The sequence below is a fragment of the Natator depressus genome, chromosome 7, assembly GCF_965152275.1.
Source record: "Natator depressus isolate rNatDep1 chromosome 7, rNatDep2.hap1, whole genome shotgun sequence".
In the NCBI taxonomy this organism is placed as follows: Eukaryota; Metazoa; Chordata; order Testudines; family Cheloniidae; genus Natator; species Natator depressus.
Window position 1 is genome coordinate 20,520,423 of NC_134240.1, and position 24,617 is coordinate 20,545,039.

The 24,617-nt window shown below is 42.2% G+C and overlaps 1 protein-coding gene across 2 annotated transcripts; it reads left to right on the top strand.

The window, feature by feature from the left end:
- Positions 1-433: 433 nt before the first annotated feature.
- Positions 434-24,288, top strand: XPC (XPC complex subunit, DNA damage recognition and repair factor). 2 transcript variants are annotated; one of them, XM_074957617.1, is made up of 16 exons: positions 434-686; positions 4,308-4,500; positions 5,560-5,678; positions 7,249-7,372; positions 8,320-8,404; positions 9,907-10,064; positions 10,317-10,434; positions 14,585-14,674; positions 15,515-16,414; positions 16,940-17,100; positions 17,236-17,317; positions 17,855-17,989; positions 18,674-18,843; positions 19,240-19,333; positions 20,275-20,364; positions 21,880-24,288. In XM_074957617.1, the coding sequence occupies exons 1-16, from the start codon at positions 473-475 to the stop codon at positions 22,090-22,092; spliced, it is 2,946 nt and encodes a 981-aa protein (XP_074813718.1). In that variant the 5' UTR covers positions 434-472; the 3' UTR covers positions 22,093-24,288. The 2 variants fall into 2 exon arrangements, with proteins under 2 accessions (XP_074813718.1, XP_074813719.1); XM_074957618.1 differs by lacking the exon at positions 434-686 and adding an exon at positions 696-1,014 and having other exon boundaries at positions 21,880-24,286.
- The last annotated feature ends 329 nt before the right edge of the window (positions 24,289-24,617 follow it).

Sequence of the window (24,617 nt, forward strand, 5' to 3'; positions counted from 1 at the left end):
GTTCTGCCCTAGACGCTCTATGCGAACAGGGCCGGTCACTGGGCCTCAGTTTCCCCGCTCCCCTGACTGCCACAGGGGGATAGGTAGGGTGTAGCGCTGGCTCCCAAAGGGCGTGGCGAAGGGAAGCAAATACTGGTAGACCCATGTTACAGATGGGCAAACTGAGGCTCCTTTGGAATTACTTTTTAACGGCCTCAGTAGGCGCAGGAGCGGCCAGCGTGGGTCAGCCCAAGGCCTGTCTGCCCCGCAGTGGCCGTGCCAAGTGCTTCAGCAGCGTTGCCCTCCGGCAGGCGCACGAGGGACGTGTTAGTGCGAGGCCGCCTCGGGGCTGTTCAGCCGGGCGACCGGCACGTGTGACCGGGGTAGCTCGCTAGCCCCTGCCCGCAGTCACTCCTGGGGGGCAGGTAATGGGGACACGGCGCTCGCCCAGCCTGGAGCCCGCGTTCGTGGGACTGGGGGCGGAGCGGACACAATGGGAACAACCTCTGCCAAGAAGGGGCCACGGGCGAGCACCGTCCAACGGGCCCCTGCAGAGCCCCGCACAGACCAACGGCCGCCCCGCCATCCTGCCCGAGGCAGCGCTGCGCAAGTGGGATGTGACGGGCGCTGTCTCCCGCCCTTGCGGGCTGCAGCCCAGCCGGCCGGGCCGGAAGAGACGTCAGGCAGAAGGGGAGGCGAGAGCAGAGGTAAGAGCCGGCTGTGCCAGCCCAGCCTTCCCAGGGCCTTCCTGCGGCTACGGGAGGCTTCAGGGGGCACATGCTCTTCGGAGGTGGGGAAAGCGTGCAAAGGCCTTGCCAAAGGAGGGGCGGGCTGCCTTCACCTCCGCCGTGTTTGCTTTGTGTCCCCCGCCGGTCTCTGGTTGCACCCCTTGAAAGACGCAGCTTTGAAGAGGAAACAGCATGGGAAAGAAGCGCAAAGGTTCCCTGCGGCAAGAGACTGCCAGCAAGAAATTAAAGGGAGAGCCTGCTGCAGCAGCCACCAGGGCCCCCCAAACTCCCAGGCAAGAACCAGAGGGTGAGTGTAGAAATAGACTCTCTCTTGGCCAGAGCCTGTTACAAGCTGTTGCATAAGCATCATGGAGAATATAAAATGAAGGCGAAGCAGCACCTGGCACCAGATTGCAGATTGGGGGAGGGAGATTGCCACTTTCCCCCAACATGCTCCTTTGTTATTACTTTAAAAATGACTTTAAAATGATCCCTCTATGCTGATGAAGGATTTTTTGTACCATATTTCTGTAGGACATTTAAAATCTCACTTGATTTTTTTGGACTTTCCCCTCATTTAAATGTTACCGTTTTTGCAAGCCTCTGGCCTGCTGTCCAAAGTGTATTTCTAATTAGATTGTGAAGAACAAACCAAATTTCCCCCTTAGTGTTTATTTCTAGCTGTATTCATTCTGTGACATCCGTTTTCCTGTAGGGTTTTTGTAGGAGTTAAAAAAAAAAAAAAAGTAAAAGTTTATTTAGAATTGTTTTTGTCTCTATTTGTCTGTTAGAGCTGAAAATAGAGCCTTTGAAATATTTTAAAGAGCAGATATACCCCCTTTAAAAACACAATCTGTTTTCATATCCACTAAATAGTGTAGTGTTTGTGTTTAACTCCATCTGCTGATCTGTTGTCTGTTATACAGTATGTAGTCATGAGATCATGACTGATTTAGCTTTTTTTTTTGTCCGCCTCATTTAAATTATACAGATGTTACCTAAGCAAGATAGTTTCCTCTCTAGAACTTAGAGAAGTGCTTATTGCTGTTAGTAGACAATCCAAGGTTTCTAAACCTTTCCTTTGTCACGATGAAAGAAGGCAGGATCAAATGATTTGGTCTGACAGGTGCAGCTAAGAAGAATGAAAGTTCTGGGGTGGATTGTTGCTGGTGGCTTTTAGTAAATGTATGTCATTTCAACAGATCTTTAGGGCATTATCCTTTGTGTAAAATATAAGCATGGAATTCAGGCCATTCTTAATTCAAATGATAGTAGAGTTTGATTGATTGTACATCTGCTTGTGGAAAAGGCTAACTGAAAGAAACTCTATAAAATATTAAGGCCTGATTCTATATTTCTTGTGCAACCAACACTCAGGCTCATAATTAATATTATGCTATGGTATCTTCTATTCCTTCACCACATCTTCCGTGCGCATAATTTCTCTCTGAATTTCACATAGGTGTAGAAGATGATGTGGTGAGAGTTCCAAGCAATCTGTATCATTCCTTAACTTGTGAGAGAGACCCTAAATTTTCACATAGTGTCCTGCTTTTTTGTGACTGCTCTGTCCAGTATATTGGATTTGGTCCTACAAAGTGCTCAGCACCTTTAACTCCTGTTCAGTGAGAGTTGAGGATACCGAAGAGCCTCAGAAAATCAGGCCTCTCATAAACACACCATTTAAGAAATAATGGTTTTGGAATCTGTGTAGGTCTTGATACAAAGTTATTGGATCCTGGTGTCTATGTAAAACCCTGTTAAAGACAGGAGGCTACTTTGTGGGCTCAGGAGTGTGGTCTCCCGGAGCAGTTCACAGGATTGGGACCTTTGTGTTTTTTTGTTTTTTTTTTAAATGGAATGTTTAAAGTACAAAAGCCTCTCTCCTCAGTAAATTTTCTCTACAAGGTTGCTTTTTAAAAATGTAATTGAATTTGAACCAATTTTACTGGTCTCAGAATAGGGTCCATTGTGGATGCCCACCAACTCATGCAGTATTGCCAACCCCAGATGTTCAAAACCATGACTCAGGCCCCCAGAATGCATGGGATTGGCTTAAAAATCATGAGACTGTAAAAACATAAGAAGGTCATCTTGTTTGCCTTCTGGAGTGGTGTTGTTACTTATTATTTATCGTACATTTGGGTCACATTTTCAAGTTTTGCTTGGCTGCCTATGTTACGCTGGGGGTCGTTCTAGCTTCCATAGCAGTCCAGTATGAAGAGGGTGCAAAGGTGGCACCTTAGACCCCCCCCCATCTTCGCCCTGGGGTTGTGAGTTCTGCTGTGCCTTGAACAGCAGATACTGCAAGACTTGCAATAAAATCATAAGAGTTGGCAACTCTGCTTCTGATATGTGTTTACAATTGCACTGGTTTGCAGTTGCTTGGTCCTATGTGAATTGACTTGAAATAAGAAAGCTTGTTTCAGTAAAATTGATAAACAGAGTCAACAGAGATCTCTCCAGTTTTCTTGCTTCTCTCAGACTTCCAGAAGATAATCTCTACTTTATTAGGAAATAAAAATCTAGGTCCTAATCCTAGCTAGCTCTATACATGCAGAGGATCTTAAAAGTGACCTTCAATGCTTTCTCCAAAGTGGGATCATTACAAACTAATGAGGTGAATGTCAGACAGTCACACGCAGAGGAATATTCAGCTAGTAAATTACTGTAAATGTAGCGTTGGAAAAAAAAATCAGCTCCTTCAAAATTACCGTACATTGGCTGGTGTTTCTCTGCTATACTGACCCAGAATGCATTGATCTGTGGGCCTGATCCTGCACACAGTTAAGCACATAAGTGACTTCATGCAAATAGCCCTTTTTACTCATGCATTGACTTCAGAGGGACTACATGCGTGATTAGAGTAACTTGTATATGTGAGTGTTTTCAGGAACAGTGTGTATGTCAGCTTGGACACCAGCAGTCTCCCTGGAATATGTAATAACCCATAAGGGATTAGGTAACTGGCGTTTTTTTCCTTACATAGAGTGGCTTTGGAAACCTCTTATAGATATAAAATAGCTATTCCTATATACTGGATACCAAATAAAATAAATTCTGTGGAGCCATGCTATATCCTAAAAAAGGAGGAAAACCTGGCACATTGCATGATGGGATTGTGCCCATCAATCCAATCTCATATGTGCATAGTGCACCCATCACAGTGGGCTCAGTGGTGTCACTGTGATGAGGAAAGCGTCTTGCTGTTGTTACAGGAGAATCTTCAGAAGTGCTTTAAATCCATCTTGCAAAATTCCACTTGTCTGGGAAAAGTAACTCTTTTGAGATAGGTGAGAACAATATGTGTTTTTCATCCACCATCATATGTAAGGGCAGGTATTGTCCATCTTGTGTATTTTGGGCTGCTAAATTTCCCTGATAGTTTTGCTTCAAGTGCACTTTTTGGTAAACACTTCACATTTGTTATGAAAATATTCTCATAGGCAGTGTGTTCATTTTAAGCCTGCATTTTCCCCTGCAGCCTGTGAGTGATGTGCTGGCTCCATTGAAGTTGTTGGGAGTTTTATTATTGACTGAGTTCTGTGGGGCTAGGATTTCGCTCTTTGACATGTATTTTTCCCCTCTGATCCATTGCAGATGATTTTGAAGAGGAAAAGCCCAGTATGAAAAAGAAGCTCTCAAAAGTTCCTGGTGGAAATAAGAAGAAGAAAGGAGATTGTGACGCTGAAGTTCATAGCCTACCAGGTAGATCTTCAAGGCAAAAAGGAGCAAAATCAGTAGCGAAGGAGGAAAATAACATAACTGTAAAAAACAAAGGGGAAACGTGCCGGTAAGTTAATCTACAGCATCAGCATAATAGTCTGGGACAATATTGTATTCACTGTTAAATGTGTTTAGTTAGAGCCTGATCTTGCAAATACACACAGGTTCCTTTACTCACACTAGTAACCTCATAGTTCCACTATGCACTTGAGCATAATTATTCAGGTGTATGGTTGTTTGCAGGATCAGGCTGTTGGAATTCATTCTGGGTGGAAAGCTAATATTTGAGACGTTTTCGAGTTTTATGTAGTGCAAATAATTTAAATTTTATATGGAAGTTGCCAAGTAAGTTAGGCCAAAAATTCAGGTTTGTTTGTCTTTAAATGAGGGTAGGGAGAAGGAATGTAACCTAGGACAAGAAGAAATGGGCTTAAATTGCACCAAAGGAAGTAATAATCCTGCTTTGTGTGCAGGGGACTGGACTAGACGACCTATTGAGGTCCCTTTCAGTCCTACACTTCTATGATTCTATGACATTTGTATTTAAAAATGTTAGAGAAGCTTTTGTGTGGACTAATAGCAGGAAGTGAAACTGATCAGTCTTGTTTCACTGGCCAACCTGAACAAAATTTACTAAAATAGTAAAACAGACAGTTCTAATTCCTGTTCTTTTTATACTGATGATGCTTCAGCAAGATTAACAGTTCTTGAATTCTTTAAGGCCCTGATCCTGCAAAATGTTATATGGAGACAGAACCTCTGCATCTATGTAGAGCCCTGTTGATTTGGGATCTTTTGAGGGTGCAGGTATCCATCTCCCTAGAGATCCTTACAGAATGGGGACCTAACATTACACACTGCACTGGGAAGAATATTTCCCTATATTTACTGTTCTGCCTCTATTTATGGCAGGATGTTTTACTTTACAAGTACAGATGCATTGTTTGCATTTGTAGTTTGCTTGTCAAATATTTTAAGGCTTTGCAGCTGTTATTTTTAATACCGATATATTGTATTTGTTTTTCTATTATTTTAATGTTGTTTTCCTCCAATTTTTAAACAAACTAGCAAACAAACTACACTAACTCTTAAAGCCTTTTTTTGTTGTCTTTTGTAATCTTTATAGTGCTTTACCGAGCCCCTCTCAGAAGGAGACGACTTTGAAGAGAAAATCAACTATTAAAAAAGAAATGGATGAAGATGATGATGGAGATGGAAGTGAGGATGAGTGGGAGGATGTGGAAGGTAAGTCTTACAGTGGCCTTATCAACTATTATGCTCTAAATAGTGTCATATACTGTTGTTCTCAGTGATGATTTATTTGACTCTGGTGCAACCTCTCTCTTGAATTCAAATAGTTTCTATACTCAGTATTACAGCTATAGATTTTTTTTAATTGAATCTCTTCTATAAATATTATATACAGATCAAGATCTTTAACATTCCAGTGTTCATGGGTGTTTAAAGATGGATCCAAACTAAAATCAATATACTTACCAGCGGGTGGCATTTTAGCCTCGTATTATTCATCCACAAACAGTGGATAAAGGGGCAGCCTTGCCCCTCTTCTAGAATTTCCTTTACTGCTTACTTAAATAACATAAGGTTCCTAGCAGAATTTGCCCCTGAGTTTAGGATTGCTCCCTGCAGAACCTCTCTATCCTGCCCATCATTCAGTCTGCCTCAGAAAGACACTAGGGACCCTTCTATGTATGGTAGTTGGTGTTACTAAGACCCACCTAGTTTCGCTGCCAGTGTCTGTGAGCAGAACAGCTCTGCATCTTTATGCGCCTGATACCTATTAACGTGTAGCAATGCTGCTACCCAACATGTGGCACTCCCTGAGCTATTTGTAAATGTGAAATATCACCTTATGCCGAGAGAAGCTTACAGTGAGTCCAACAGAAGAATCAGACTGTGATTTACTCGAGATGGAGACTGGGCAAGTTAAGTCATTCAGTCAGATACCAGTTAGTTGACCATCAAACCAGGTTATGAAGACCGGAATTGTATTGTATTTTAGCTGTAAATGCATGCCTACTAAAGTGAACTCCCTACATAAAAACACTCCTGAGTCTTGTCAGTGCTTTTGAACTGATAGAGAAAGATTTAGCCTCAATGTAGGAATAAGGCGCCAGCGGAAGAGGAGCTCCAACAGCCATATGGTGAAGTCAAGGATACCAAAGTTATGGTAGAATTTTGACATTGTTACCGTACGTAATAATATCCCTCTACCACAGAACACATGGTAGAGTCCCAGAACATGTTACTTTCAATAGGGCAGCAGTGCTGTAAAGAAGGCTGCATTCTCAGCTCCTACCTAATGTGGAGCACCCAGTTCAAAAAAAATACTAATGAAGATTATTTTACAAATAACTGTCTAAATGTATTGTTCCTGTAAGGTGCCATCGAGACAACTCTGAAACCCAAGTGCTGTGTCCCCACAACAAACACAGCATGGCCCATAGCAATGCAAAGCTTCCCTTATGCTGCTCCACCAATGTTCCTCAACCCACTTCTGAAGTAATGATTTGTTCTTTGGACTTTCTGCTAAAGGGGGTTGATTGTGATGGTAGTATTGTGAAAGGGAGACCTGTCTGCTAGAAACTGAATACCTTGATACTAAAGCGACTGGCATTCCATGAATACCTTAGATACAGAATATCTGCTCATTTAACACAGGTTACTGAAGAGACACCAAATGGCAGTGACTTTTGGCAGTCCAACTTTGGCTATGTTTGAACAGGTGAACCAGAGAGGAGACTCCCCGGGGCCATTGATTCCATGGGTATTAATTTTAATTTTACATTTCCAGAACTCGAAGATCCTGTCCTGGATAAATCAGGAACAGCTGCTGCCCTTCCTGCGCTAGTGTTGCCCAGCAAACCAGTTGAGATAGAGATTGAAACTCCAGAGCAGGCAAAGAAAAGAGAGAGAAGGTAAGATCAGTTATACAGGGGAGGCAGCATAGGCCAGTGGGTAGAGCAGGGGGGGCCAGGAGTTGGGAGACCTCTCAGGTTCCAACTCTGGTCACTGTCTGGCTGTATGACTTTGTCAGCTGGGGTAAATGGTCATAGCGCCATTGACTTGAAGTCACTGGAGTTATGACCATTTAGACCAGCTGAGGATCTGTCCCCTGATCTTTAGATGTGCTGAGCATCCAAAACCTTGAATTGAAGTCAGTGAGAACTCAGGGTGCACAGCACCTTAGAAAATCAAGCCCTTAACTTCACTATGCCTTTCTGTGTCCCCATGTATAAAATAGGGATACTTACTTTTGTAAAGTGGTTTGAGATCTGGGGCTGTTGTAATGTAAATATACAGTACTATGACTGTATATATCTTCTTTGTCTTTTCCCATTTTTAATATAGTAGTACCCCTTCAGTAAATTCAGTTAGCAGCAGCCCTCTTAGATCCTGTCACAAGTTTGGGTAGTGAGGCTAGGAATTTACATCTGGTCTTATAGATATATGAATACTAGTTATAGGTGGAATTGTGTTACCTGTATGCTGAATTTTTCTCTCCTAATTCACATGGGTATTTGGGAGGGTTGAGTAGGTAGGTAGTTCATGAAAAGTGCTAAATAAGTACTAAGTATTTTTTATTGTTTGTTGTACCTCCTTACACTGGCAGCTCTTTAAATCAAGGCACTAAGTCTCAGTAGTAAGGTATATAGTGCTCACAGTTTTTTAATCACATCTGCACCTCATGACTATTTGCATAGAATTGACTGAATTCTCCCAAAGCATGCACAGATCTTAGCATAAAACCTGGAATTGATTCTCTGACGCATTCTCTTTTTTGATTATTCCGAGTCGTGGTCAGGAATCTGGAATGGTAGGTCCACAGGGTATTACAGCATTCATTTTTTTTATAACACTGCAGAGAGAAAAGGAAAGCTGAGTTTGAGACCTATCTCCGGAGAATGATGAAACGCTTCAACAAGGAGGTTCATGAAGATACGCATAAGGTGAGGGTCACAGAAGCAACATGGCAGAGAGGGTACAGATCATGAAGACTTCGGAACAGTTGTGGTATGTGATTGAAAAGGCACAATGACATTTAGAGCCAATTCTAATCTGTATGATTCATGGACATGCCTAGAAACTAAAGGGAAAAAGGAAAGCAAAGTTTCAATCAAATTCATATACAGGTTTCTTCTGATCATCATTTGGAATCCCCTGCCGCTTGGAGAATCTGCATTTCTGGAATTCAGGAACAAAATAGATGTCAGTGGTGTATATAGGATTAGTTACTGAACTGGAGTGATTCCCACTCATATTCATGGAGTTAAACTATTCATCACGTTTGAGGCTGGTGATACTGTTGAGCACGAAAGGGATTTTGATCCGGATCCTCAAAGGTATGTAGGCACCTAACTCTCATTTACATCAATGGGAATTAAGTACTTACATACCTTTGAGGATCAGGGCCTTTATCACCTTCCTCTGGAGCACTGAAGGGTAAGATGGCCTTGTGTTCAAAGCACTGGAGCTCAGGAGATCTGGGTTCAATTTCTGTTTTGACACAGATTTCCTCTGTGCCTCAGTTTCCTATTGCTAGATCCAAGGATATGACTTTCCTACTTCACAAGAGTATTGCAAGAATAAACCCATTATTGTTTAGTGCACAGATACGATGAAAGCGGCCAGATAAGTACCTAGATACATTGAGTTAAATTAGGAAGGCATAAGTACATAATTTTACCATTGTTTTGTTATTGGCAGATCTCCTTCCAGCTTCTGTTCCAGTTTTTGTACTGGCTATAGGAAAAGGGTGGGAAATCCAATACAATGAAAAGTACTTAAAATAAGGACTAGCTTTTGACTTCGAAATTGTCTTTGGAGATGAATATTGCTTCTGCTCTCAGGTGAAGCAATGACAGTTGTTTCAAATGTGCAAGACACAAAGTTGGTTTTGTATCTGTTTTGTGCCTAGTCCTAAAAAACAAACGATGTGAAGTGTTTAAATCAAAGCTCATCAGTGTTTCCAGATGGTAGATGGACGCATGGCTGTCAAAAAGGGAACTTAACTGGCATTTCATTTTGCATTAATTTCAGGTATAGTTTAAAATCTGCTCCTCCTTTTTTAGCTATCTTTATTTCACGTCCTTAATAATTGTGCCATGGAGAGGGAATTGAAACAAAGATCTTAGAACTGACAATTTGAAGACAGAATTCCAACGGAGGCCACAGAAATTGTAGTCACAAAACGCCACATTCTCCTCTGGCTTACATGGCCACAATTCCTTTGAGAATTTTGGTATCTCCTTCCTCGTATAGCTATTGGGTCAGATTCACACTGGTATGTTAACTGTAATGGAGTTGCACCTGAATTAATATGGCTTGTTGTATTAGCTGAAGAGCCTTTGTATTTGCCCTATCCCTGGCTGTTGATGGAGGAGTAAAGTCATTCATTGAAACAGCCAGTGTGTTTGGTACAATCTTAAAACCTATTTTCTATCTCCTCCAGGTTCACCTACTATGTTTGCTAGCAAATGGTTTCCATAGGAACAGGGTCTGCAACCAGCCAGATCTTCAGGCTATTGGCTTTTCCATCATCCCCACCCACTTCACTAAAGTGCCTGCAGGTCGTATAGACCTTCTCTACCTTTCCAACTTGGTGAAATGGTAAGAACCTCCCTTGTAATCTAGCTCTCTCATGTTAACTATTGAATTTTTGATGCAGCACAAGGAGAGAGATCAAGCTGAATGAGTGTAGTCATCCAGGCTCAAGTGATTTATCTTGTTAAATACTAGTGTGGGGAAAATCCCCCCCCCCCCCCCCCACACACACACACTTTTTTTTTTTTAAAAGAGGGGTGAACTATGAAGAAGTTATTCAGGAAACTAGACACTAAGGTGAATTTGTCATTCTTCAAGGTTTGTTGCAACCTTCACTATCAACACTGAACTCTCTGTTGATCGAGAGAGCCTGCAGTCCACTTTAGAGAGGCGCTTCGCCATCTATGCTGCAAGAGATGATGAAGAGTTGGTCCATGTGAGTGACTTGAAGTCTGGAAGCTCCCAAGGTTGCTTGCTGGGGTTGGATGCCAGATCACTGGGGTAGAATTGCTGCTGTAGAGGTTGCAGGTTAGGCTTAAGGAGTGGGGCTGGATTTGAAGAAAACTGATAGATCATCTCTGGGCCTCAGCTTTTTCTTTAGTTTTTCCTGTTTTGAACGTAGCCCTGGTGCTTTGAATGACATATGTGCCTTATAACCTGAAGAAGCACCCACTGGGATCCTGCTGTGGTTAGCCCCTGATTCTAAGCTGTACCCAACTGAAGGCCTGATGATTTTGGCCCTCTGTTCGAGGCAATATCCACTTGCGTTAATGTGTAATTGGTCCTGATGCTGGTGGCTTCACAGATAAGTATGTGCATTGTTCAAAATCATTACCCCTGAGTCTGCTCTGGCAGTGCAAAGCAACTACAAAGCCAGATTAACCAGCTCCCTATTCCTCTTAGGTGAAGAAATTCCTAGGGGGTCACAGCCCCTTCTTGGTTCCCGGTTTAGGGGGTTTACTTGGAAAAAAGAGTTGTGATGAAGGTGTTACTGCATTGAGGCAATCCTCAGCAGTCAGAATGACCCTTTGAGGCCAAGGGCAGCCAGATGTTATTTAGAGTAGCCTGAAGGCTTTAACTTATTGCCAGATGCCTTAAAAAGTAGTGGTCAGTCAGCCTGTGACTTTGGAACTGGAGTAGGGGCAAACTAGTCATGTCTTTCCAGTTCTTATAGGAGTTGCTGGTTAAAGAAAAATAATTAATGAGCGGAAAACCGAACATTGAGGGAAGGCTTCCCATCCTTAGGGAAAAAGAAAAGGAGTACTTGTGGCACCTTAGAGACTAACCAATTTATTTGAGCATGAGCTTTCGTGAGCTACAGCTCACTTCATTGGATGCATACTGTGGAAACTGCAGAAGACATTATATACACAGAGACCATGAAACAATACCTCCTCCCACCCTACTCTCCTGCTGGTAATAGCTTATCTAAAGTGATCATCAAGTTGGGCCATTTCCAGCACAAATCCAGGTTTTCTCACCCTCCGCCCCCCCCACACACACAAACTCACTCTCCTGCTGGTAATAGCTTATCCAAAGTGACCACTCTCCTTACAATGTGTATGATAATCAAGGTGGGCCATTTCCAGCATAAATCCAAGTTTAACCAGAACGTCTGGGGGTGGGGGGTGGGGTAGGAAAAAACAAGGGGAAATAGGCTACCTTGCATAATGACTTAGCCACTCCCAGTCTCTATTTAAGCCTAAATTAATAGTATCCAATCTGCAAATGAATTCCAATTCAGCAGTTTCTCGCTGGAGTCTGGATTTGAAGTTTTTTTGTTGTAAGATAGCCACCTTCATGTCTGTGATTGCGTGACCAGAGAGATTGAAGTGTTCTCCGACTGGTTTATGAATGTTATAATTCTGACATCTGATTTGTGTCCATTTATTCTTTTACGTAGAGACTGTCCAGTTTGACCAATGTACATGGCAGAGGGGCATTGCTGGCACATGATGGCATATATCACATTGGTGGAGTGCAGGTGAACGAGCCCCTGATAGTGTGGCTGATGTTATTAGGCCCTGTGATGGTGTCCCCTGAATAGATATGTGGGCACAGTTGGCAACGGGCTTTGTTGCAAGGATAGGTTCCTGGGTTAGTGGTTCTGTTGTGTGGTATGTGGTTGTTGGTGAACCGATAATGTCACGGCTAACCTGGTGGCTGAACTTTGTGACTTTGTCCTTACCCATAACTATTTTATATTTGGGGACAATGTATATCTTCAGATCAGCGGCACTGCTATGGGTACCCGCATGGCCCCACAGTATGCCAATATTTTTATGGCTGACTTAGAACAACGCTTCCTCAGCTCTCGTCCCTAACGCCCCTACTCTACTTGCGCTATATTGATGACATCTTCATCATCTGGACCCATGGAAAAGAAGCCCTTGAGGAATTCCACCATGATTTCAACAATTTCCATCCCACCATCAACCTCAGCCTGGTCCAGTCCACACAAGAGATCCACTTCCTGGACACTACAGTGCTAATAAACAATGGTCACATAAACACCACCCTATACCGGAAACTTACTGACCGCTATTCCTACCTACATGCCTCCAGCTTTCACCCTGACCACACCACACGATCCATCGTCTACAGCCAAGCTCTGCGATACAACCGCATTTGCTCCAACCCCTCAGACAGAGACAAACACCTACAAGATCTCTATCAAGCATTCTTACAACTACAATACCCACCTGCGGAAGTGAAGAAACAGATTGATAGAGCCAGAAGAGTTCCCAGAAGTCACCTACTACAGGACAGGCCTAACAAAGAAAATAACAGAACGCCACTAGCCGTCACCTTCAGCCCCCAACTAAAACCCCTCCAACGCATTATTAAGGATCTACAACCTATCCTGAAGGATGACCCAACACTCTCACAAATCTTGGGAGACAGGCCAGTCCTTGCCTACAGACAACCCCCCAACCTGAAGCGAATACTCACCAACAACCACATACCACACAACAGAACCACTAACCCAGGAACCTATCCTTGCAACAAAGCCCGTTGCCAACTGTGCCCACATATCTATTCAGGGGACACCATCACAGGGCCTAATAACATCAGCCACACTATCAGAGGCTTGTTCACCTGCACATCCACCAATGTGATATATGCCATCATGTGCCAGCAATGCCCCTCTGCCATGTACATTGGTCAAACTGGACAGTCTCTACGTAAAAGAATAAATGGACACAAATCAGATGTCAGAATTATAACATTCATAAACCAGGTTTCAGAGTAACAGCCGTGTTAGTCTGTATTCGCAAAAAGAAAAGGAGTACTTGTGGCACCTTAGAGACTAACCAATTTATTTGAGCATGAGCTTTCGTGAGCTACAGCTCACTTCATCGGATGCATACTGTGGAAACTGCAGAAGACATTATATACACACAGAGACCATGAAACAATACCTCCTCCCACCCCACTCTCCTGCTGGTAATAGCTTATCTAAAGTGATCAGTGCTGGAAATGGCCCAACTTGATGATCACTTTAGATAAGCTATTACCAGCAGGAGAGTGGGGTGGGAGGAGGTATTGTTTCATGGTCTCTGTGTATATAATGTCTTCTGCAGTTTCCACAGTATGCATCCGATGAAGTGAGCTGTAGCTCACGAAAGCTCATGCTCAAATAAATTGGTTAGTCTCTAAGGTGCCACAAGTACTCCTTTTCTTTTTGCGAATACAGACTAACACGGCTGTTACTCTGAAACCATCCTTAGGGAGAGCAGCATGTGAACTACCATTTTGCAGGCATTCTGCCCACAACTCTGTCATACTCCTTGGAAACCTGGGAAATTGCAGCCTTGGTCTAGTTGTAGAATGTCTTTGCTGTGGCTGGAGATGTAAAAATACCTCTAGCTAGGAACTGAGGAATTACGCTTACATACACTGGCGGGAGAGGAGCACAGACAAAGTGAACCGTGCCTGAGTTTGAACGCTTCTGGTTTGAATTTATCTATTCTTGCCCATTTCTGCTGAACTCCCACATAACAAAACAGTCAGCAGGTCACCACTGATACTAGGTTACAGTCGCTAAACTACCATTGCAGTGTCTATATGAATGGCAGATGTTTCTATATAGTTGTTAGCATACATAATTTATTCAATCCATTCTTGAAAGAGGTGCCACTTTGTCTCCTTTAGCTCTGTTTACCTCAGGAATGAGGAACTGAGAGGAAAAACAGTCCAGTGTTGGGGCAGTAGACTAGGACTTGGGAGAACAGGGTGCAAGGCCCTGTTCCACCATGGACTTCCTTTGTAATATTTGGGAGTCATTTGACTTCTTTATGCCTCTGTTTCCCATCTATAACATGGGGATGTTGTGAGGATAAATACATATATTGTGAGACATTCAGACACTGTAGTAATGGGTGCAATGTAAGTACCAGAGATAATTGAAATGAATCTTTATCAGCACACATTGCACCAGGTGAAAGATCTGGATGAAACTTGACTTTTGGGTTGAACTCTGGCTCCAATGTGGTTTTAAGCTAGTTGTTCATACTTAACCACCACCCCCCCCCCCAAAAAAAAAAAAACCCCAACCCTCAAGTCTTTTCTTTTTTCTTAAACAGATATTTTTACTTATTCTACGAGCGTTACAGTTGCTCTGCCGGCTTGTGCTGTCTTTGCGACCCATTCCCCTGAAAGAGCCAGCGGGAAAGGTAGGGTTAATTGGGATTGTGAAATAAAGGAATTGACTATTTTAGGAGTCCACACTCTGGCCCAGAGGGTGATCATTAGGAGTCACATGATGTTAATGAAGAGGGAAAAAATAGGCTGAATATCAGAAAAATCTTCCTGACAATGAGCTGTATTAGGGCGGAGTTGCCAGGGTTTAACGTAAGGTGTGATGTTAAACTGATTTAGCTAACAGTAAAGGCTGTGTGGACACTCGTATTTTGGTTTGAATGTCTTATTTCAGTTTAGCTTATACATGTTTCTTTTCAAATTAAGATGAATAGAAATAAGCCAGGTTTAAACTGAAATAAGAGTGTCCACACAGCCTTTGCACCAATATAAATTGAATCAGTTTAAAGCCACACCTCAAGTTGAACTGGTGCGACTGAGACAAGGATTTAAGCTGTAGAATGTCTTCCACCACTTTTCTTTGGAGACCAAGTTGCTTGGGACTTTTAAAACTAGGCTGGATGAAACTAGAGTTGGACTGAATGATCCAATAGGTCTTTTCCATCTCTGACATCTGTGATGGAGACTAATTAACAAGCTCAGATCCTTTAAAGACAGCCAGCCTGTGTATCTAGGCAGTGTTCTCTTCTCTGGGTTGGGAACACAGAACACAGCCTCTTGAAGCCCACCAAATGGCCCTACCCAGCTGTTTGACTTTAGGTTTATGGTTCCCTAAAACTTGCATATTAACAGGACTACTGTACTCACAAAGCTTTGTTCTGCTTCCACCTAGCCCAGTTAATGGAAGTTGGAGTTTGTTAGACAAACATTATTTACTCTAGAAAAATCAAAATCGCCTCTTTTTTTGTTTTGAGGGCAAGAGCTCCTGCAAGAAGCACTCTGCCAAAAAACCTAAGGCTCCGTCAAGAAAAAGCTCCTGCAAAGGAGCCAAGCAACAGGAAACTCTGTCAGGGAGTGAAGGAGCTGATAAGGAACCAAACACCTCTGGGTCCAAAAGGAAAAGTAAGTCAAAGGTGATTAAGGATTGCCAGGAACAAAAGGAATCCAGTGATGATGAAAGCAACCTGGGGGAGGGGGAAGAGGAAGGAGCACGCAGGCCCAGAAACAAATGCCGACGAAGAGTGACCTTGAAAGTGTCTTACAAAGAGGAGAGTGGAAGTGACGAGGGCAGTGTTTCTGAGTTTGAGGCTTCGGAGGAGGAAGACAATCATTTCTCTGATGAGGATTTTGAAACTGTCTCTAAGAGGCAGAAGAGAACATCGGGGCCCCATAAAGCAAGGGTAGTAGTTGAAAATAGCAGGAAAGCCAGGTCTTCCGAACCAAAAGGGCCCAAGAATTCAGGTGGAAATGAGCAATTGCTGGCAAAAGCAGCTTCTCCAGGCTCTTCTAATACACCCAGGAAGAGGAACAAAATAATCTCTAGTGACGATGATGGGGAGCAGGAGGTGGTGAAAGTGACAGGCACAGATCAGTGGTTGGAAATCTTTGTTGAGCGGGAAGACAGGTGGGTGTGTGTGGACTGTGTTCGTGGCATCGTTGGCCAGCCCTCTCTGTGTTTTAAATATGCCACCAAGCCAGTTTCCTATATTGTGGGAATTGACAGCAATGGGCATGTAAAGGACGTAACGCAAAGGTACGACCCAGCCTGGATGACTTCGACAAGGAAATGTCGTGTGGATCCTCAGTGGTGGGAAGACACGCTGGAACCATATAGAAGCCCCTTTGTGGAAAGAGAGAAGAAGGAAGAAAGGGAGGTAAATGGACACCAGACATTCGGTGTCATTTCATACTGAGAGCCAAATTCTGACATCCTGAGTCTGGCAAAGCTCCCTGGGAGATTTTCCCTGAGAAGGGATGCTGGGATTTGGTGCCAGAATATTTGCTGTATTCATATGTGGGTGTTTTAAATCTGGGAACATATATGTGTATGTTACAAGAAATAAAATAAAATGGAAGCTGTTTAGGAGAGAATCTGGAGAGAACAAATCCAGAGGACAACCCCATTTGTAATTTGTTGCATGGAATAGCATTGCCCTTGTCATGAAACACTTTGAACCAAGTTAATCTGTGGTGTAATTCCATCATCACCAAAGGAGATACACCAGGGATGCCTTTGGTCATTTGGATTACCTGCTTTTGTATGGGTTTCTGATTTTTTTTTTTTTTTTCCCCCCGATCAAGTTTATAATACAATCTGTCATCTTTTTGTAAAATGCTGGTAAATTTTTGTAAAATGCAAAAGACCGTTGAATTCACTATTATTTGCATGGGTCACACAGTTTCTAGTTAAGCTTCAAGACCAACCTCTGCCGACAGCCATTGGAGAGTATAAAAATCACCCTCTTTATGCATTGAAGAGGCATATCCTGAAATATGAGGCCATCTACCCTGAGACTGCTGCTATCCTAGGATACTGCAGAGGAGAGGCGGTATATTCCAGGTGAGACCTACCTGCTTGTCATATTGTAAAAATTATACAGGTAGCTAAATTGATTGAATGTCAGCAAGACAGTTCTGTGTATTTTTGCAGTCCATTGAAAGAGTGTAGACAGTTGCTTTGTTCTGGCCTCTTTAGAGACTGTGTGCACACACTGCACTCCCGGGACACCTGGCTGAAGCAAGCTCGCGTGGTGAGGATTGGGGAAGTGCCCTATAAGGTAAGGGAGCTTGGAATCATGTCAGTGCAATGTGACTGCGCTCTCTGGATAAATAGTCATTGCTTTTATACCTTCTGCACAGACAAGATTTGCACAGTGGACTCTGTGACCAGGGCGGTGAGGGGAGTGGGAGGAGGCAGAGAGATGGAATTCTTTCGCTGCAGGGAGCTGCCCTGCTGCTGTGGATCCATCAGCCAGCCGTGCACCAGCTCTACCCAGAACTCCACTATGTGTTCTTCACACTCTCAGGGACCATCCCTGTTTGGAGGCTTCCTGCCTAGCAGAACTGCACTCATTTGATTCTGTTCAGAGCCTTCCAGGACCCTTCCTTGAATTGGAGGATTTGGCCCCAATTTGCTCACAACATGCCTAGGTGCATCGAGCATAAGCTATAAGTTACAGATGTCAAAGCTATGGAATGAGCACCCCTTTCCTCCCAGACCCTTCTCTTTCGGTCTCCCAAATAAAATCTGAGATCCCAGATTAGTGTGTGTGTGTTTCTAAAGTGTGACAAATGCAGCCATTGTGTTTGCACAGATGGTGAAAGGATATTCCAACCAGGCAAGGAAAGCACGACTGGCAGAGCCTTCGAACAGGGAGAAAGACGATTTGGGGCTGTTTGGCCTGTGGCAGACGGAGGAGTACCAGCCTCCTGTGGCAGTGGATGGAAGGGTAGGCAAGAGGGAAGAGAGGGCGGTGTGTGTGGTGAATGCAAAAATCTGGAACGAGGACACAGGCTTTATTTTCCTAGAGCATCTTTGTGTGTTAGAGGTAGATCAGCTTCTGGATCCCAAAGTTCTGGGATTTGTAGATTATATTGGTTAACTGCCCAAATTTTAGTCCCACCTTAAGTAGGCCTCCATTTTTATGATTGGAAATAATAATGGAGTTCTGTGCCTGCAATTCAGGGCTTGCAAACATGCGGAGTTATTCTTGATTAACTTTGTAAGTGAATTAAGTTAATTCGGAATAAGGCACTCTGTTCCGGTGTAAGAGCATCCACCTATGGAGAAAATTGGAAATAGTTAATCTGCTTGAAATTCCCATCCTACCTTATTCTGGATTAATTTTCATTTTTAATTTTCAAGCCCATAGTTACAAAGCACAGATGGTAACCATAAATCAGGGTTGTCTATGTAGCTAAAATGTAGTTGCAAAGTGTGGCCAATGTCTGAATATATGGCTTGTGTCCTGAATATTAAAGAATTGTTGCCAGTGTCGCTAATCAGACTCTCAGAATAAGGATAACTAAGCAGACACTTGTAATGTATCTATTTCTGAATAAGAGCAGGAATTTCCATTCATCTCCTTACTGAGCATGAGGCTTCACTTTTTATTTTCATTTTTCAATAACAGGTTCCCCGGAATGAATATGGAAACGTGTATCTCTTCCTGCCCTGTATGTTACCAATAGGCTGTGTGCAGCTAAAACTTCCCAATCTGCATAGAGTGGCACGGAAACTGGACATTGACTGTGTTCAAGCCATCACTGGATTTGATTTTCACGGTGGCTACTCACACCCAGTGTACGTGATGTGCCTGCTTTCTATTTTGTTTTACCTGTGAGGATTTTTGTATATTGCATGGTGGGTGCTCCATGCTAAGGGTATATTCCATGCCATTTTCTCTGTCAGCTGCTGTAGAGGAAGGACACCTCAGAGCAAGCTGTGGCACATGACATCACAGAATTCAGCTCAACACGTGTCCTTTCATTTCCATTAGCAGCCTGCTCTTGCTCTGGAAGAGAAGGGAAACCACCCTTGCAAATGCATCATGTGAGATACTCTGCTTTCTCTGTCAATACTCAGTAATCTTCGGTCTATGATGCATCGATACGTATTGGCCTGCTTCCTTTCTTCCTCTAGCACTTGGCCTGTTTTGCGGCTGCATAAACTGATAGGTGAATGTATTCTCCTTTCCAGTACTGATGGCTACATAGTCTGTGAAGAATACAAAGAGGTGCTCGTCGCAGCCTGGGAGAATGAACAGGCAGAGATAGAAAAGAAGGAAAAGGAGGTGAGAATTGTTTTCACAGGGTCCTTATTTTTATATTGAACAATAAGTCACCTTCACTTACAGTTATGTAAAATAACAGTCAAACGGGGTGGGGGGGGGGGCTATGCAAGCATTAAACACAGAGCTGAGCCAATGTAAATGTGTAGTGGTCACAGTCTTACATTTCAGTAGAACCACTTGTCCAGATGGATTCCTAAAGCACTTTACTCTGTCTAATATCCAAACTGCAGGGATGCACATGATCCATTATAATAATGCAGCCATCTCTGGGGTGGACCACAGCAGCTGTTTAACAGCACACAGCAACATTACACAGTTGTTCAAAACAGAAAGTGAAGTATCCATACCCTGAGCTAAATTTTAGGCACAATATAATTACCCAAGTTGGAATTTGCCAGGGAATGAGGGTCAGCATCCCTGCTCATTCACAAATAATTATAAATGGCCATGACATCGGTGTTACATTTAATCCAAATGATGGCCCCTCCAGCAGCCCTGGATAGTGGGGCATTGATTCAGTACTGACTTTGAGAAAAGTGCCCAATTCAGTATTGACTCAGAGATGAATGCCCCATATCCTGCAGCATCTACTGATGTTCTTTTGGGGCCTCCTATATAAGTACTTATACTTATATAAGACACTGCTTAGTTTGTGAGATGTGACAGCAAAAAGCCATGCTGGCTGCTGATAGTGAGTAAAATGGTATAATGTTATATGATGGAATAAATACAATGCTTCCTGTACAAACAGATACCTCTTAAAATATAATGATGTTTGGTTAATAAGCCTACTGAATGCTCAGGAGTGATGCAATACATTTAAATTAATATACAGAATTTCTCCGTTTTGTTTAAACACCAAAGACTGTTTGTATGATTCTGAATATATCAGAATTCCTGACTTTAAGGATTTCTTTTTTTGAAATAACAATTCCACATAGAAAAGAGAGAAGAGAGCACTGGGGAACTGGAAATTGCTGACAAAAGGACTTCTCATAAGAGAGAGACTGAAGCAACGCTACTGCAGAAAGGTAAGAATCTGTGTGTGTATCTGCTGCTTGTAAGGACTAAGGAGTTTTCCAAGGCAGAATTTGCCTGCCAGGTAGTGCTAAGACCTGTCAGGAAAATGGTAGCAGTGGAATTTGCACTGGATTCTTGAGTCTATTTTTTCTGCTCAATTCTTAGTCTCTTCTTGCTCATGGAACAGCTCAAATGATTAATGAGAGCAGGATTTGACCCTTCTGAATGTCAAAGGGGTGGGGTTGGGGGGGGGGGGGAAAGAAGCCCAACGAAGTGCTTCCTCAGTTCATTTTAAAATATATCTAACATTGTAACTTGTCTAGTGCTCCCTTTGGCCTTTCCATATGTTAATTGCAGTTTGTGAAAATACTTCTGGTCTTGGCTTAGCAGATGAAGCTAACTGACCACCATTGCTGTCCTCTCTATTAATGCAACCTAATTACATCTCTTTCAACACAGCTGTTGGTGGTGTTCAAGATCACTACATGCTTAGCCATTTGATGGATGAGACGTAACCTTTAGCAGTGTTTGACCCTGTTATGCTTTATATCCAAAATCTTAAATTTTCAATTGGTACATCAGAGAACTTCCAAAATCTCTTCACGCAAAGTTCTCTTCCCCTCTTCTCACACTAACTTTGAATAGGAGCTCATACTGGGTTTTGAACAAGAATTTAGCTCAATCATGTCAGTTGAAATCTCATCCCTGTTTAACATAACATGAGCACTCTGCAACCAGGCAACATGGTTTTATATTATGGCTCTATTGTTCTGACATATCCACTTCATATTTTGGATTTCTTAGTCCAAACCACAAATGTAGTTTTCAGAGGCATAAAGTGACCTGTGTTGGTTTGGGTTATGAAGTGAAATGATTGTGTCCTTAAATATGTTTTTCATCATGCTCGGTGATAAGTCAGATTTTAAAGCCGGTTTATTCTTACACTCTCTTGACTAGTGAATATTCTTTCTGAAATTGAATTAATGCTGCACATACGAGCCATGGACTGATACTGCTTTGTGTAGAGAATTACATAAAATGTACCGCTTGTCTGTTATAGATCACTCCTGCTAACTAGAGCCGCATCTTCCATGGTGATGAGACTATTATGACAAAAAAGGACTCTTAAAAAAACACCCCCTAACCACAGTTGCCAACTTTCACATGGTAAATAAGCACCCAGGCTTTCACAATAAGGCAAAAATCAAGCTAATCCCATTTCAAAACAAGGCCAAAACAAGCCAATCCCTAAGAACCCCAACACTGTATGTGACTAGAGCCCCCCAGCGTGCACTGTGGGACTGTGGTGGGCCTGCTGTGCCTCCCTATCTCCCCCCTGCTTGCCGGGAGCCGATCAAAAAAAAAAAAAAAAAGTAGCAACAAGCTAAAAGCCAAACAAGCTACAAGCCAAAAACTAGCCAACAAGCAACTCACAAATAAATTAAGCCAAAAACAAGCCCAATTTCTGCGGTTTTTTTTGTGGGTTTGGCAAGTTTGCCTCTAACATTCATGCTTATTTTTTCCAGAGTGAGGCATCCGGATCCATGATGGAGAAAGGAGCTGGATTTTCTTCTGATGAAGAAGGGGAGCCAAGTTCAAAGACTCCAGCTGAAGATGTGGTGGTTTCTTGGCCTCTGAATCGGCAAGTGGAGGAACAAAGAAAAGAGAAAAAAGGCAGAAAGAGCAAGTGGGAAAAGAAGGGAGAAGTAGCACACTTGTTCCCCTTTGAGAAGTTATGACCAGAACCCAGGGCTAAACTCTTTATGTTCAATTTCCCGATGCAAGGATGAAGGTGGTTCGTTTCTTTAAAACTATCTTGTAAATAATTTCAGAGCTAGAAAATGTTTGATGTTTTCTACCAGTTGCCTGCTTGATACTGAATGAGTCAAAATTATATAAATAGAGCAAAGAGCAGATGTGGAGATAGATAAAAATACATCACAACAGGAGCATACCAACCAGTGTGTGCTTTCAGCTCTCTTGTATGTATGTATTTTTGGTGGTCAAAGGTGGACTCTCTCCACAGTGTAATGTCAAACCCTTCTCTCTGATCTAGCATTGAGAGTTCTATAAAGGTGAAACTGGATTTATTTTATCATTTCTTTTGGAGTCATGGGTAACCTTTTTATCTGTGGAGCTTTGAGGGACAGATTTGTAGATATCATATCCTTCTCACAAGAGTGATCCATTGCAGCTGTTCTTCCCCTTTGACAAGTATTGTCACCCCTGCAGTACACCTATTGCTGCATCACTTTCACAATCTCCTTCCCACAAGTCTTGTTTACCAACAAACAGAAGCATGTGTAGCTGCTATTCAGGAGTCCCTCCTGCACTCTATTAGTGGCCTATTATCGCTATTGGTAGTTAACCCATATTGTTTCAAATCAGCAGTGCAACAAATTTTTATTCCCATTTGTAGTCCATCATCACAAGGGTGGAAATGTAAAGAATCAATAGCACCTCAAAGCCTGGCAGATCGCTAACATTTACATGTTTTGCAAAGGACAGAAATTTCTTAAGTGTAGTTTTGACTTATTTTACTTTTCAGTCCTTGATCTTTTCCCTGCCTCCATAATCCTTTTGAGAGAGAGAGCGAGAGAGAAAAGTCTTGAGATAATTTGGGACACTGTCATGTTGCATTTTTTTAAAGATTTTTTTTATCATCACCACCTTTATCATTAAACTAAAATAACTTTTCACCCTTAATGTTTATTTACTGTCTGCATATGGCATAGCTTGGACAACAAAAGCAGACAAAGAACTTTCAGTTTGGGGCAAAATATGCAAGAGCGCCATTGCCAGAAGTAAAAGTCAGTGGGACTTAAGCACTTTTGAAACTGTTACCTATTGTCTATAGCAAGTTTCACTTTCTCTCTCTCTAGCACAGTTCTGGGTTTGTATTCTAAACACTGTAAAAGAATGTTTAAATCCATGCAAACTGTTTATGGGATTTTTTTTAATGAAATAGTACTTGATCTTGACTCTAATTATTTTTAGAAAACCTATAGTTGGGCCTAAACAGACCTAAATTTCTCTTTAAGAAAACTCCTGGTTATGGAGGGAATACAGTAATGTTAAGAGCCTGCTGCTTCCTTGCCTTATGCCATGGGCTCAAACTCATAACCCCAGTGGAGAGGTTAAAAATGCAAGAAAAAAAGCTTTAGTACTTATGTATATTTAGAAAAATATTTTTATACTGAATTTTTGGAAAAAAAGTGTTTGCAAAGATCAATCCTATGCATGGTCCCTGTTATTTCTATGGGTCATTCTTTAGTGCATTTATCTGTATTCCCAATGAACAATTATTAAAGGAAAAAGCAGTGACCTCAGACAGCTTAGTTGTCATTTTTGTATTACAGCAGCAGTATCACCAGTCCTAAGTGTTCAAAACATGTAAATTTGGGTTTCTTTACATTCTGTTCTTTGAGCTTTTAAGGTTCATGTTAAGTTTTTTTTTTTAAACAAAGACTAGAAATTCTTTTAATGAAAGCTGAGATTCTCCGGTAAGTACTTGACTGCAGCTGAGGCTTCAAGAAAAACTCTAGGTAGTGCAAGATTTGACAATACTGCAGTAATTACCAGAGGGTCCCTTTGAGGTCTAGGTCCTCTTGTGCTATATGCTGTGCAAATACATGATGACATGCTCATATACTGAGAATGGTTCAGGGTAAGGACCAGAATCCAACTCACTGAAATTTGTGAGTCTTTCCATTAATATAAATGGGTCTGAAATTAAGTAACAGCTAGGCATAAATGGAAGATGACAATGGAATTCATTGCATGGTCAACCAATATCCTGGGAGATCTAACAGAGCTTCACATAAATTGAATTTTGGACTGTATCACTGGTGGAGGTTCCTATCCTGTACAGCCAGCATAAGAAATTTTATTGCTGCAGTTGTTACTATAGAAACCTTTGTATATATGCAATAAAAGCACCAATTCTGGCTATGTTGCTTAGAAAGAAAATGCACCTCTGGTAACATGGAGTTTTGCTTCACATTATTTGTGTGTGTGTAAAGTAAGCTACTGTGGATGCATACTTAAAATTGTTCTGATTGTATAATTAAGCCTAAAGCTCTTAAATATTTAATCCAATGGAACTAGAACCATTATAATAGTTCCAGTTCCATTGTATAATGCCTTTCAAAGGGTTGTGGAGGTAGGAATGTTGCTGCAGTTAAATAAGGAAATGTATGTCAAGGTTTAAGCAACTTGCTCACATCAAGTCTGTGGCAAACTAGGAACCAGAACCTGTCTTCAA